We start from the raw sequence: 16,758 nt of genomic DNA on the forward strand, positions 1-16,758 counted from the left end.
CTATATTTACTCGGTACAAAACACGAACATAAGTAAAGAAAAAATTATATGATGCTACATAATCGCCATTATTTGAACGTTATGTTGTTGACAGATGTCTAATCTTATACATTGGATACGATATTGGATGCGATAGTTAATTGGAGGCACGTTCTTTTGTTGAACGGAATATGCTAATTAGCACACAAAATATATAAGAAGCTAAAAAAAGATAAAGAGCAAGTTTTATATTAGTTTTATTAAAATTATCTATTCACCTGTACTTTTCATCGTTGACTAAACTTAGTTTTCCTTAAAATCAATTATATATCTGAAGAATACTAAACTAAACTATCATCACAAAAAGCCGACTATTATAAAAAGCGAGAGAAAAATGTGAAAGAGTTATTAAATAAACGGTCTCCTTTTTATATGGTTATATTTAATTACGGACGTGCTATAAGGAAGTTGCAAAGAAAAGGAAATCTATTTTAATCGGTATAATCGATGAACGCGCTTAATTTCTATGGAAGGAATTAAACGTTACTAAAACTGGATTGTAGAAAGTTTTCAGTGCTTCTAAGAAATAGTGTTGGTAAAAAGTGAACCTTTTTATTCAGTGGTTAATTCGTGTAATGAGTACTAAGTGTTTAATAAGTACTACTAATTCATAGATTGTTAATGCTCCGGTTTTACTATAAAAAATATGAGCAAATGCAGTTTTTCAGCAGTATTGATTCATTGAAAGGAAATAATAATGGTTTACATATATATCTATAGTCCATTCAAAGATTTTTGTACATATGTCATCAAGATATTAATTATTTAATACATTGCCTGTCGCAATTTGTAAATTCATTTTAGAATCAGACAATATTTTCCTTCTCATTTTATTCTACTTAAAAAAAAACACAATTAGTTCGAACACGTAAACGAACCAGCCTGTCAAAATCGTTCGTTTGTCAGACGTATGCAAATTTCTTGAAAGCAATAGTGATAAGAAGTTATAACTCTATCCGATAAACCATTGTGGCCGTACAATTAACTGTAGTTTTTAGATGCACTATAAGGTTAAAATAAATTATATTTGATAACATTTTTGTTCAATTATTTTATTTACATTAGAATTTTTGTTGTATGCCAAAGTCAAACTGAACTAAAACTCACAGTTGATACGGCAACATTGCGACGTTTTGATGTCACAAATTTAAAAGACGTATGTACAAAATAACTTTGAAAAGTCCATATTTGTTTTTATAGAATGATATAGTGTTAATTCAGATAGCTAATTTGTAGTATAATAATATTAATTTGGGTTATTTTTTATGATTTGAACTTTATGATTTAGTTCATTTTTGAGCAGTTCGAAGAAAGGATAATTAAGTAAATTGGATAAGGTATTTTCTACATTCTTTAGTCGATATCATTATTAATATATCCATATCTTACAAAATTAAATAAGAAATGTAGCTGTGCTTGAACGTAAAAGTTAACATTCATTAAGAATTAATGCTACGTACAATATATTGTTATTTACAATCATAGTAAAAACAAAACATGAGAACATAAATATTGCATATAAATATATGTAAGCATAAATTCGGCACATTATATTTCAAGGTCACGGCTAGGACGGCAAAGCCAGAACATTAAAAATTAGTCGACTGCAACTATTAGGCCCGAAAATGCCCGAAAAAAAATACAGGATTAACACCAACACGTCAATTACTAAACAATCGATAGTCGTTTTCAGTCGATAGTTCCCAACGTTATATATTAATCGGATTAACGAAAATTTTGCCTCCTTTTTTAAGGAAAATTGGAGAACCCGCTGACATTTATATGGAGGAAGAAATTTTAGGCGTAATATTCTATGAAATAGGCGCTACAAATAAATATATTCCAATAAAACAAATAAAGCAACCGGGAAAAGCGGTCAGGTTGGTGACACAACATATATAAACAAACTTAGCGGGTAGCCGTGCGAGCTAAGAGTATAGCTCACCGACATTAACGCCCTAGGTTATCGAATATCGTTGCGGCCAAAGGTTTTTATATAGTACCCATAAAATTAAATGAGTGTTGCCAGCTCCAACTCATACGGTTGATTATTCGTCGTTTCTATTGCATGCAAATCAACCACGGACGCGTTTAATTTAATTTAATTTTAATAACCAAAATCTGGCAACGTGGTACTGTAAAATAGAAAAAAGAATAGTATAGTCCCGTAATGTTATATTTTACATATTTTGCAGAGAAAACAAATTGATGAGTCCGCTTTATTGGAAGGTATATACGGCTTTGAAAGAAAAGCAGGACATATGTGAAATTAGTATAAATGTAAAATTTAGTAAACTAAAAAATAAATAATAAAGTATGTAATAATCGTCAGTTTTCCTTAAGGTAATAAATATGTTAGTTTGTACATTAAAGTCAAAATGAATGTTCAATAATATATTTATATCAATATAATTTATAAAGTAGTTTCATAGAATTATAATTTTTCATTTATTTGTGAGTTGTTATTTGCAACGTGGAACATAAGAGAACGTAGGAAGCAATAGATAAATACAAATCATAGGGGACAAACTAAACATAAACTATCTGCAAAGGCGAGATTGAAGAGTGAAATAAACAAGCAAATGACAATGCAATTTTATTTAAAAATTTAGGTAACAAAACTATTCTTTTAATCAGCCTGATGTATTTATTGTTTTTGTAATTTATATTTTACGTGACAAATATGGATAAAATATAACGATATGAATAAATAAATGAAGTAATGAAAATATAAGTTAAGCTGACACTAACTACAAAATTTGCTTATTGACACATAAGACTAATAGAAGAAATGGTGAATTACTAACTAGTAGGTTTGTAAACATTTAAAAGCATTGGTAAATATTAAGGTATTTAATGATTAATGCAATAAGATATTTATAACTAATATAATAATTTATATATAAGATGTGATCTTTTATTCTATGAACCATGTATCAATTATTTTGATTATTTAGTTTATAGACATAAGCTTAGGAAAACCAATAGTTAACTTAATGTTTTTAAAGACACTGCTTTAATATATATTTCCAAATTAAAAAAAATAAATTACCTAATTGTGTTCGTTACTGTTTTAATATACATGCTAAAGTCCAATATCACTTTCAAAATTGTTTTATTCATATATTTTCTGTTTTGTTATCCAAACATGTATTATTCTTTTATTATTCCATACTATTGTAACATAAAAGTAAAGAAAGATAATATATATTTATATTTGACCCTTTCAAGTTATTACAATTCTAAAAATAACCTTACTTATGATATTTTGTTATAATGTGTGTGGCGTAATAATTTACATTTATTATTTTAATTAATGCCATCTACCAAATACATTTCTGATCTTATATTGACTGTGAATAATGTAAAGACAAGTTTTAGTACTCTATTATGAGTGAAACTTGATTAACTTAATACATTGTTCTCTAATTTCGATCACAGGTCAATCATTAGTGATAATTTTTAGCAGTAAATTAATGGTAGGTGACCAGTTTTAATAATAAATAAATAAAATAAAAAAATATGCTAAAACGGAAATAAACAGACTGAGTATAATAAGTGCGAGATCCGTAAACTGTGGTAAACGAATAATAGATTTAGAGAAGGTGGAGTAAACGTAACCACTATCGATGTCGCACTTTCCTACCTGTTTGTTTTCGGATATAACCGATTGCTGTATCGTTCCTGATATTGTCTGATGTATGTTTCAGATGTTTCGCATGCAAATACCGATTATACGAAGAAATATAATACTGCCTCCGTAAAGAGACCCCCTTTCGATCGCCTACCTGTTCGTCTAGCACCGGGAGCGTCGCTCGATCGGCGATGGAGCGAGAACGATCGCGGCGGACGGAGACGGGCTGAGAAAGGTGGACGGGCTCCTCCTACCGACCCTGTCCGGCGGCGATCTTCCACGAGGCGCATGCGACAAGAGGCGTGGTCCGGGCCTCCAGTCCTGTCCGCGTAATAAAGATGACTATTTTGAAATCTCACTTCAGTTTGACAGATCCGTTTGACGGGTAAACACTCGGTCGCGTCACCAACATTCAAGTGTCACTCAGAGTGCCATGAACTGATCGGGGGCCGAGTTAAATAGTGCGCGCGGACTCGAAGAACTTTGTTAAAACCAGAAAAAAACACTCACTTCTCGAGATAGAAAAAATCCGTCGTGTCGATAGTGGAGAGGATGGCGTTCGAAGATCGTTCCAGTCCTAGTGCGGCCACGAGTCCGGGTGCCGGCGATAGCGGCGCCCGCTTCGACGGTCCCAACTCGCCCGAGAGCACCAGGACCTCTCCCTACACCTGCACCACGTCTCCGAAGGCCGAGTCGGAGCGGTCGTTCTTCAGGATCGCCTCGTTTGCCTTGCCCAGTCCGAAGAGGGAGTTCGACAGGGAGTCCCCGGCCAGTTTTCGGTCGGCGTCTCCGGTAGAGAGCGTCGCCTCCAGCGTGGCGTCGCCGCCACCGCCACCCACCAACGAGCCGGTGATACACACGTTGAAGTACTCGATCTGGAACATCCTGCAGCCGGAATTCGGAAAGAACGCCGTGTTGAAGAGTAAGACGACGCCGAAGGTCGGGTTTAGGCCGTACGAGGAAACCACCACGAGCGGTAGCAGTCTCGGCGCGAAGAAGAAGAAGACGGTGAGCGCGGGACTCGCGCCGTTGGGGTCGTTGTGTCAGGCGGTATCGCAGATCGGCACGGCCAGCAGCAGCGGTGGCGGATTGACGAACTCGGTGAAGACTTCGCCGGTAAAACAACCAACTGCTCTGACGGAGGAAGTGAAAAAAGACGAGGGCAACCTACCAACGTTGTGGCCTGCGTGGGTGTACTGCACTAGATACTCGGACAGACCTAGTTCAGGTAAGAATTCGTTCTTTCATATACTTTCATTAGATTATCAATAACGATATAATCATTATCTCAAATCCATTATATAGTTATTTTCCAATTGCAATAAGTTCACCAGGTATACAGATACCGGGAATACTGCACCATTAAAATCATATAGTAAAGCTAAAAACATTTAATTTTATTTTCTTTAACACATTCGTATTAATATATTCATATTTAACTATATTAAGAAATTAAATTTATTGAAACACCATAACTTAGGGGAGTACCCTCCTAACGTATACAGTTTTTTAATTTTTTAATAATAGAAAAGAACATGACAAATAACAAACATAATTTTTAAAAAATGCTTTGTGCTATAGTGATTTCCAAAAATATTGAGATAATTTTCTTTATCGAAATTTCGACACACATAGAATTACTTTTTTTAAAGTTTTTTCCGTAATATCTGTATTCAAAAGAATATTTGGAAGTTTTTTTAATTGCGTTAAAATATTTATTTGTCAAGAATATAGTGTATATTCGATTTGTTTGAAATTGAAACATCCAATTTTTATTTTCTTTATTAACTATATAATAAAAAAATTTAAATTCTATTAAGCACCACAACTTGAGTACCCTCATATCATGTTTAGTTTTTTTAATATTGTAATATTTTTAATATTATAATGTTTCACTAATTTCAAGCAGTTTCATTAATTATGGTTTATTGTAAACATTTTATAAAGTTTAATATGTTCTGAAATTATAGTACCTTGAAAAAACACTAAAATAATTTGTTTTATAGAAATACTGAAATCATCTTCCTATAATTACTTGTTTTAAAGTTTTGTCCGTAATATCAGTGATCAAAGGAATGTTTGGAACTTTTATTTAATTACGTTAAAATATGTATTCGTTTAGAATATAGTGTATTGGTTTAAAAATGATATGCTTGTAGGAAATTTCGATTTGTTGACCTTAATATTAGATAAATTAGAGGTTGCTGAGACAAGAACTTTAAAACTTTTGTTCTGGTGTTATTTAACGCCCATTTAATGTTATGTTATTAAATTCTATTATTTATATCAGTCCGCTTATGTTAATATTGATTTTACTTACCCTGGACGGGACTCTCAAACAAATTTCTTGCTGTTGTCTAAGTGTGAGTATTTAAAATATAATCTCTAAATAGTCAGACACAATTTTCTTAACTATTGTTTAGAATGATCACAGTTAAATACTTATAATTCATTTTAATTTTTTACCAAACGTAGTAAACTTAGTTACCATACTATATAGCAAAATTTATAGATCATTTTAAGATTATTTTTGGAAACAATATTTTTTTAATTTTAAGCTTTTTTGTGAATAATTGGTACTAATATTGTGAATATTCGTATTGAAAGTATTTTCATTCAATCTTTCATTCAATTTACGATATCCATATGGATAGAACGCAAAATTTATTTGGCAGTCCAAACGTTCTTTTTACTTGGTGTTAAAACCACTGGTTTAACGTGGAAACCAGTATTCACATGTTAAAATCGATGGAGTATGTTCACCCAGCATTCGATGATGCACATACTGAAAAATGAGGCTTCAACATGAAGTTAGCTACAAGTGTATCCGATGCTATTTGATACCCAATTACACCATCTATTGTAAAGCCTTTAACAAAAAATAATTTATAGGCCTGATACATATATAGTTTGAGGGTACTCCCAAATTAATACAATTAACACTGAAATTTATTTACATCATACAATTTTTGTTTTAAAATTGTTATTTTTGTGTGTATTTCATGTGACCCTAAGATTCTGAACACTTTTTTGCGTATATCATGGAGATCATCTTCAGAGAAAATTCCAGTTTTTTTTCAAGTTCAGGTCTTGTACGTGTGGTCAATCATGATACGTCGCACCTGATGACCAACGAACCTATTAACCTCCTAATCGCGTGGCTACTTTTCCGATATAATCGATGCGTTATTGTCTTTGGCATTGATTCGCCGAGTAATTAGCCACGAACGAACCGCCCCACGTCGCCGCCTCGCCCGCGTGTGTGCGAGTCTACCGAACGCGGACGAGTTTCCCGCGATCACCGCCAGATGACGCCACCGGACCGACCGAACGCCGGTCCGTCGAGCTGGAGGACCACACAAGTCGACGGACTGCTCCGTGGGCCGTCGGTAATGCGATACTTTTTTGCGTTTCGGGGTCGTTTGATATTTTTGAATGATTATCGGCGATTGTTGTTTCTGAACTGGGTCCCATCCTCGTTTTTTCTGTTTGCGTACGATAATTGGGCGTTATTCAACAATAGGATAGGAATGCTCCGTATTTATAATCATGAATATAGTTGGGAATGGTTTTATAGCGAGTTCGGTGGACGTCGTCTTCGAGGTGCATCGAGAATTCCTGGCGTTCCTGGTGGTTCTCGTGGGAAATTTCGAAGGTGTGACGAATTCATCGGTTTCTTCGTCATTATTCGGTATGCTGAAAAACTGTTCATTGATATAAATTAAAAATAACCAGAAAAATGTTTGTATATACTAAAACAGAATGGGATTTAAAATATTTCACTATAGTGATTTCAACAACTCAACTTATACCTCCAATTTTTAGATTTCATCCTTATAACGGCTTTCCGGAATGTCTGCAAGGTTCTAAGGCAGCGTTAGCTACATCTTCGTTTGATGAAAAAGCTTTTTTATGAGTGAGGCATTTTTTGGATGTCCTAGATAGTCTTGAAAGCTTCTACGCTTGCACGCTATTGTTTTTGAAGGAGAAGATTCCTTTAATACTTCATCATTTTTGATTATGTTCTTGCGAAATAGTAAATTGGCATCGACTCTTTAATTATATGTTGACAATAAGATGATGCTTCCCAAAGTGATTGGATAACCTAGCTGTACCCATTAATTCATTAAAATGATTCATCTCACTGGATCCTTTAGATCACATTGGATAAAAAACAGAGTAGATCAAACTCAAATCCAAAAAACTAGTTAGTCGGAAGATACTCCTAACCTCACCTCTACCTGGAAATCAAATAGATCTACGAAGTTATCCAACATTTTGTCTTAAAATATGAAATAAGGTTTCTAAACCACAGCAATGTAACAGTAGTAGTCGTAAGCAATACAACTACTAGATAACACGCAGAAAACCAGATAATTGAAGACACCTAACTAAGCATATCTAACTTCAGCAACATAGAGGTAATACAGCTACTGGACAACGTTCCGGAAGTTAGAAGAGTCAAGCAAACCAAATCATACGAACTAACTCTTCATTTTAGCTTAACTTTTAGAATTTTTTTTAAACTATCAACACAGACCAATAAATGTTAACAAAAATTGAGATGTTGAAACTTACGTGTTTTCCTGAACTCCATAACTATGCAATAAATATTGAAACAAAAGAAATATCGAAACAAACATATATATATTTAAATAAATAAATAAAATTGTGTATAGATAAAAATCATCTTAAAATGAAGTTACGTACAAAACAAAACTAGATTTTAAAATTAAAACCGATTTCCCTAAGAAAACAAAATCACTTGGACACAGTTTGAGTCAAAAAAGCATCTCTTGTGACTTAATAAGCTTCTGGATTATGTTAAAATATGGGAGATTGATTAAGGAGGAGATCCATTAAGAAAGAATGGATTAAATAGCAATGACCAGTCAGCAGTCTGTTTAATTTTATTTGTAAAAATCACTCTTCTAAAAAGAGAGCAGACAAAAAGAAGTAATTCTTAATGGGACAAAGCTTGTTTCCTGCTCTAGCAAGCTCCACTCAACCTGCACCAGGTTGTCTATCTTATGATCTACAAATGTGGAAAGGCTTATATTTATAATATAATGTATATTGAATTTGTTGATTATTTGTAATAACATCTTTGGAGGAGTTATCAACCAATTCGTTCCTGGGTATGCCCTTGTTGATGGGAATTCAGACAAGATATATCTGAATGTCTTTTTCTGATTGTAGTGAGTTTCGCGAGTCAGAGTCGTAAGGTCGAGGGTTTCCCTTATTGGGAACATTCTAAACAGTATGAATGGAAGTAGAAGACGATCTGAGAGTTTATTGTGAGATCTATGATGCAATGTAGCGCCTATTTCTGTGGAATACTTAATACCATGCATATAAATAATCCCACAATTTGGATACTCTGATAGAATTTGAAGAAATAATTTCTGAAATGTTAGTGAATTTAAATTTTGTTTATTACAAGATGCCAATGTCTTACCTGCGAAGTATTTACCCGCATTCTTCTTGCTTAGATCTTGCTGGCAAATCCAACAGAATAATAGTAATAAATTGACTTGTAACTTAAGATGATCGCAACTATATCTAAAGTAAGATCTTCTAGTTCACCATGCATCACCAGAACTGATCATTAATATTAAAATTGGTTATTCTCGAAGAAAAGAATGGCCCACTTTGATTTATATAATCCCGTCTTGACGCTGCCATCGCTATCGTTCGTTAGGTTAATGATCGAAGATCAATCAGTCCTCATTGTTCTCCAAGGGCCGATAATTAGGCAGCTACCGTATATTTTGAGCGCAAGATGTCGATAACGATCGGAACCCGACGAGAACCCCGACAACGGAAAAACAAAACAAACGACGACACAAAGAGCCGACGGCTCAGATCACAGCGACGGTTTTCTTCGTGTCTTTCTTTTTTTTGGTGAAAGGCGAATTAATATGGGAGATAAGCCACCCCGGAATAATAAATTTACGGTCGTTGACGGTTTTGGTTCCGACCTAGCGGCAGGGTGGCGATGTCGACTCCAATATCTTTCAATCTTTTGGTTGTTGTTGTTGTTCCTGACGTTCGAACGACTTATATCAAAGGTTAAAAGGTCTGTTTTAAAAATTCTGTTATATATGCTCCTAATCTTATCTTTGAAGGATATTGTTGTACAGGTAGTGTAAAGAGCCTACTAAACTTTTGAAAACACTATTTAATATATTTGAATGTTTCCTTAGTGTTTTATTATAACACATGGGCTGAAAAGTCCCGGGCGTAACAAAGAAAAAGCTTTTTTGTATAAAATTGACATTATTCATCAACAGAATCTCCATCAAGAGCTACACAATCATGCCAGCGCTGCTCTAACATTTTACATTTTTACATTTAGGGTTTCGGTGAATGGAGGTAAAACGAAATGAAGCAGTGGTGTTTACATTATGTGACCGTTATTTATTGGAGTAATATAAAAATGTGGAAAATACAATATAGATAAAAACGGATGGCACCTGGAGACGAGGCTTGGGCAGTCGATGGTGGCACGTGTAAACCAAACGATGGTCGAGTACTGAATCAAAGGAATTCATCAAAGTAAGAAATCACACCCTTCAATAACATCTCAGATAAACGTCTCGGGGTTGCCAGCTATTCGTTATCGGGTTCTAGTTTGCGCTACTAGCACACCGCCCGTGTTCAACATCTGGGATTATATTTCTGTCATGAATGATCATGCAATATAAAACCAACATGTTCTTTTGATATCTGTACGATGTTACTTAACTCACGCAAAGGCAAACGAAAGAAAGAAGAAAGAACGAAAGAAGTCAGCAAACTATAGTTTTATTGTTGTTTCTGATGAAGTTATTATTATACTTTTTAAGCAATTGCTTCGCTTTTTTCGGTACCTTTTTCCATCAAGAAATACTGTAAAGTTAAAACACGAAATAGTTTTTGATCCATTGTTTTGAAAATAACAAAAGTAGTGTCACTCTTAGCACAATAACTTACAAACTTATGAGTAGTATATCATGAAAATTTAAGAGCATTCATTTGAAGGTTGGTATTAAATGATAAAGTGGCGAATGCAATAAAACTACCGCCATCTATGTGTTAGGCCTGGGACATTTGAGGCCATGTGTTGTATTATATATTGCTTTTGGTGCCTTCGTGGGTTCTACATGTTGAAGTAGCTTCCGTGCTTGGTATAGTTTTTTAATTACGTTTCAGCAGAATATCACTTGCCATCTTCATATTGCCTATTATTTCCTTTTTTTTACCCGAGCTAAACTGAAGCCGCAGCCGAACTGAAAGTTTAGCTTTAGAGTCTTATGTTATGTTTAGTGTCTATTTTCTCTTGATTCATGTACAAATTCCTCTCATTATTTCTGCCTGTGTTTAGTTTTCTCTGTTTAGATTGAATCGTTCCCCCTCTGTTGCAATATCTCCCTGATATGTTTATCCGACGTTCCCTTAGATCGCCCTTTGGTGCTGCTTCCTTTTATTTTTTATTGTCTCTTTAGTCTACTTGTCTTGGATCCTCTATAGACTGTAAGAATCACCAGCAACTAAGTTATCTCCATCTATGTACTTTTCCACTGTTTCAATATTAAGGTGTTTTCTTATTTCTTTACTTCTCATCCTGTCTAGTTTTTCTATGTGCAATCTAAATATCTATATATCTATTTTTATATCTATAAATATTTCATTTGTAGCGCTTGTATCTTGATAACATCCACGTCTAGCAACATAATTTTAGGGCAGGTCTATGTATTGCTCTATATACTTCTTTTTTGTTTTGGTTGATATTTCTTTTTTGTTAATGAATGTACTACTTATAATAAGGTATATTTTATTCTTCTTTTCTTACCTTCGATTTCCATTCTCAGATATTTAATTGCATTTATTATTTTTATATTTTAATTATATATGTATTATTCTGGATGTATTTTATCAGGCTTTTTCTTTTATTGTGGTCTAATTGTTATTAGTACATCATCCGCAAAAGGTCCCACTGATACTTTTATTTTTTCCATATTTTTTACTCTTGCTCTGCTTTTTATATATTTCATAGTTTTCAGTCAATATTTCATTCCGATAGTTTATCCAGGTTCTTTTCTTTTATTTCTTTTTGTTCGCCATGCTGTTTGTTTTGGCCAGATCCTATTTTGTTAAAACCACAGGGCAGTATCATTGTACCCAATAATGAATTCTTGAAATCATTCCAAAATGTTCCGGTTATTTGATCAACCTGTCAGATTTCTGGGTCAATATTTGTGAATACTTTTAAATTATAATTTCGCTGTTAAATTCTTATGGTTTTTAACTGGATATCTTTCTTTATCATTACTACGTCTCACTCTTGTGTCCATAATCACCCTCCTCTTTTCACTTTCTGCCGATGTAACATATAATCTATGATGTATTGTAGTTGAAGATTTTCTTATGATGGAAGCATACATTTATTATTATGATATTATATACAAACAAACATTAAACAATGAGATTGTTTATATTTTTTAAACCTACGAAAATAAATATTTATGTCAGAACGAAGCCGAAATATAAAAAAGTATGTCATATCATCATCGAGGACTATTTCGGTTGCGTCGGGGACGATGGGGTGGCACCGGCGTCGATTGACGTGCGTTTTGTTGTCGGTGGTCTCCCATTTAAAATCACTTAGAACGGCGATGACACCCGGGTCCCGGCACGTTTCGGCACACGCCAACCGCTGCAGTTTCCATCCGACCGCCTCGAAAAGATTTATGTGAATTTTAAGCATCGCGTCGACACGTTAATGTTACGACGTTTATTTTGAATGTGCTCGTATCCTAGGTCCGAGCAAGCCGTTGTTTTCTTTCTTCGCTCCTTGTTTTTTTTTCTTCACGTAGTTTTCAATTTTCCAAAACATATGAAGACGGCGCCCATAACAATTTTCCGCGACGACTCGACGGACGTAAATCACTAATGAGGTGCCTTCTGGAAGCGTTTCCGTAACGAGACCGACAGATGGCGTGATAGTTTTACGAGGCGTTACGATAGCCGCCCCCGATGTGCCGACAGTTTTAAGAGCGCTTTTATTCGGGTTTTTAAGGCGGCGGTCGCGCTTCTTGTTTCCGCCCGATAAAAGGCCGTGCGCGGCAACGTTTTATGGACGTTGTCTTCAGGGGCTATTCAGGGTGTCCAGGTGGCTTCTGATGTTTAATCGCTATTGATGTCCACAACAACAATTCACCTCGAGTATTGTCGATTCAAAGCTAAAGCTGGCGATATTTACGGACATCATCTTCAAGAAATATTGATAACCAAGTAGTTTTATGAGATGAAAATTGTTACAAGTTACAATTTATAGCTTTTTTTTGAGATAGAAGTTTAATTTAACATATATTTAATTACATTAATAATGTAAGTTAGCTAATAAAATATAAAAGGAACAAAAATGATAGAACTACTTTAATTTGGTACTTTATTATGAATCATTAAACTCCCTTCAAGTTTTATAGATACAAAGCAAAAATTAATGATATTTATGGAGATCATCTTCGAGGGACACTGATAATCAAGTAGTTTTATTACAGTAACTTGTCATAATTGTCATAAATAAGACTGCCTATAGGTTCTCGTGTTGGTTTATTAAGGAAGATAACGTATTTAGATGATTATAAAATATTTAAAGAACAAAGCTTAAAAATCTAATAAATCTAGGTACTTTATCATGAATCATTAACTAAATGACTTTTGTTTATTACAGGTCCGAGATCACGACGAATCAAGAAACCTCAGCAAGCAAAAACGGAAGACAAACGGCCGAGAACTGCCTTCTCCAGCGCCCAACTGGCCAGACTGAAGCAGGAGTTCAACGAGAACCGTTATCTGACCGAGAGCAGACGCCAGAAGCTGAGCTCCGAACTGGGCTTGAACGAAGCTCAGATCAAGATCTGGTTCCAAAACAAACGAGCTAAAATTAAGAAATCCTCCGGTCAGAAGAACCCTCTAGCGCTGCAGCTGATGGCTCAAGGGCTGTACAATCACAGTACGGTGCCGTGCGACGAAGACGACATGCCTTTACCTAGTTAATGGGCGTCGTCTATCATGGTGCTGTCCAAGAACCCAGTGAAAATGAACTTTTAGTTGTGATCTCATATTTATTTTTATCTAATTTTGTACAAACAAGCTAGACAGCTTTTAGTTTCTTCGAATGTATATAATGTACAGTGTATTATGTTAAAGAAACAAAAAAAAACAAGGGGCATCATATCGTTATACGTATTGTAAATAGTTTTTCCTGTACCTTCGACCTAGGTCCAATAGTTTGTATGAATAATTCGCAGGAAGAATGTTCTTATTTGAGTATCGGCTTTATTAAATAAGGATGCGTTTCTGTGTGTATCGTTAGACTGAACAAAGAATACGGTGTAGAGAGAGAGCAGAGAGGCAGAGAGAATATTGTGCAATTTTTTTTCTTGTTGTATATATATACTAGTTGTTATGTTACATAAAATTGAAAATAAACATTTTTGTTCAACAATAAATAGTGGTTTTATTGAAAATTTTTATTATTACTCTTAGTAGTTCAACAATCTGCCCAGAGGGTAATAAATACTTGTTATGTTTATATTATATACTTGGCATGTAGAAAATCACTTCATTAAGTTACCTGCTATACAAAATACTATTTTAATTAATTAGTGTTATTCTAAAGCCTATACCAAAATCTATAAATGTCCAATAATCAGATTGGATGGTGTTAGAGGTTTTAGTCTACGCACTTCACTGTCACTTTACATATTTAGTTGATTAGTCAGTACATTGGGATGTACTGACACTCTTTTGAAGTACTTCACACAAACACGTTGAATTACACTCGTTATTGGATCTAGAGGAATATCGCGTTCTATCACTTCATTTGAGTACAGAGCGTCGACAATGGCACGCAGGACTTTATCTTGGAACCGCCGTATGATGGATGTATTAGACTTGCTAGCGGTTCCCCATAGTTTAATTTCATATGACCAAAGAGTCTTGAGTATAGATTTATACAATAATATTTTGTTATATATTGATTTGGTAGTGTTTTCGTTTAGTGAGTATGTCGTTCTTAAGCGTCGATCTAGATGCATACCAAGATATTTAGTATCCTCTGCTTGCGAGAGATGAGAATTATTGATATAGACTGGTGGACGTGTTCTTGTACGTAACATAAATGTTATATGACTGTATTATTGAAAAGACCCAACGAATAGTTTAGCAATATTTTTATAGGTTCAAAAATAAGGAAGTTTGATTACTATAATTTTGGTTCAATATTGAAGTAATTAAGATCTTATAAATCGAAGAATATATAGAATTGGGATATATGTACAAACCTTTTTATAGACATCTCTTTCATGATATCGCTCAGGCAGGTAAGTGTTCATTCCAAACAGAAATTGTAGTAATATTCCCTCTTCAACGGTTTGGAGAGTTTTCATTGGCTACTATCCAGTCAGCCGGCAGCTCAGGAATTAACTAATAATTAATAAGGAAATATTGTAAATTACCTCTCATTTGAATGATTATTAAATTGTTGTTGCAAATATATTAATCACTAATTAAAATATTATTAATAGGAATAGGAATTGTACTTTCTTTTTATTAACATATCTACTTCTTATCTCAAAGGCATTTGACTGGGTAAGGTATTTTGGAATAATCCAAGAGATGAGCGAATTGGTTGTGTCGTATATTTTCGAACGAAAATTTATAGTTTCACAAAAAGAGGCATCCTCAAAATTTAAATACTTTTCGGCTAGAATTATCCAGGGGGACCTTGAAATTTTTTGATAAACATTTTTTTTAAATCGGCTCTATCAACATACTCTCCTTTATAATATTGTTTACGCAGGAGAGTATTCATTCCAAACAAAGGATGTAGAAATATTTGTTCTTAAATGGGTCGGATGGTTTTCACAGCTACAATGTGCTCATCGTTTCATCAACAGTAACATGTCGATATAAGAAATCCCGTTTAGTTTGTTTAAACTGCTCCAAGCGGCGCTCTGATCCTACGGGTTGTTGTTTTTGGTCTAATGTAAGTTAACGTGATTGAGAAAAACGTTATGCATGTTTAAATTTTCGCGCAAATTTGCGAACTTTTTGATATATTTAAAGACTTAATTATCCTGCTCAACTTTATAAGTATAAAAGTTGCTTCTTTAAAATTATTATATATTAAATTAATAGTTGGAATAACATAACATTTTAAACCGTATCAGTTAAATAAAAGCTTTATACCATTGGAATATAGTACTATCATATACGTGTCGAATAATTTGTTACATTATTACCTTCTGGTTTTATTTCATAGATGATTAATTATTAAATGTGTTTAATTAATAAAGTTACATGAATAAAGATAAATATTCATTTCACGTAACTTGATCAACAATACCTATTGATGACAATGCGAAGTATTAGTATAAACAAATATTAAAAAACTATTGAATTCTATGATTTTAACATTTCTCTACAAAAGAGAGAAACGCCTGCTTGGTGGCGCAGTAGTTAAGGTGACAGGACGGTCCTTCTACTGTTGCGATTCGAGTCCGGCTGTGGCATGAATGTATTTTATGTGATAGTAATTCTAAATGTCTATAAATCAACAGTCGAAAATCCGACAAGAAATAACCATCCCAGTCATACTGGTAACCACGCTGGGTAAGACCGGATGTCTTCTCGATTATCTCTAAGTTGGTCATTGGTCAGTCGGTAGGCTTGATGTCGAGGGCCGCGGTTTGGTTCAGATAAATAATAATTATTATTTTTTTGTAAATTAATACAATTCTTGCTCATACAAAATGGAAATGCTCTCGCGTTGGACATTGACAAATCGAGGTATCGAATCATTGCGGTGAGAAATAAATAATTGTACTTGCATGTGATAGTGGAGAGATTTTCATAAAATTGGATCTAATTAGTGTGGATTTTAAAATGGAGTCATGCTAAATGATTCTTTATTTTTCCTGTAAGATAATTTCGATTTTAATAAAACGTACAACATCAGCTGAGAAATTATCATCCTGTTACTGCCATGTTAGAATTCATTTTAAATATATTTATTGGTATATTCTTAATGCGTA

At 34.0% G+C, this 16,758-nt stretch overlaps 1 protein-coding gene across 1 annotated transcript; it reads left to right on the forward strand.

The window, feature by feature from the left end:
* The first annotated feature begins 4,082 nt into the window (after positions 1 to 4,082).
* Positions 4,083 to 13,937, forward strand: LOC143196475 (segmentation polarity homeobox protein engrailed). The gene is made up of 2 exons (XM_076404169.1): positions 4,083 to 4,901; positions 13,392 to 13,937. The coding sequence occupies exons 1-2, from the start codon at positions 4,226 to 4,228 to the stop codon at positions 13,715 to 13,717; spliced, it is 1,002 nt and encodes a 333-aa protein (XP_076260284.1). The 5' UTR covers positions 4,083 to 4,225; the 3' UTR covers positions 13,718 to 13,937.
* Positions 13,938 to 16,758: the final 2,821 nt, after the last annotated feature.

This window comes from Rhynchophorus ferrugineus, unplaced genomic scaffold (assembly GCF_030347505.1).
Source record: "Rhynchophorus ferrugineus isolate W39M unplaced genomic scaffold, kcgeb_rfMv2 rfM4, whole genome shotgun sequence".
In the NCBI taxonomy this organism is placed as follows: domain Eukaryota; kingdom Metazoa; phylum Arthropoda; class Insecta; order Coleoptera; family Curculionidae; genus Rhynchophorus; species Rhynchophorus ferrugineus.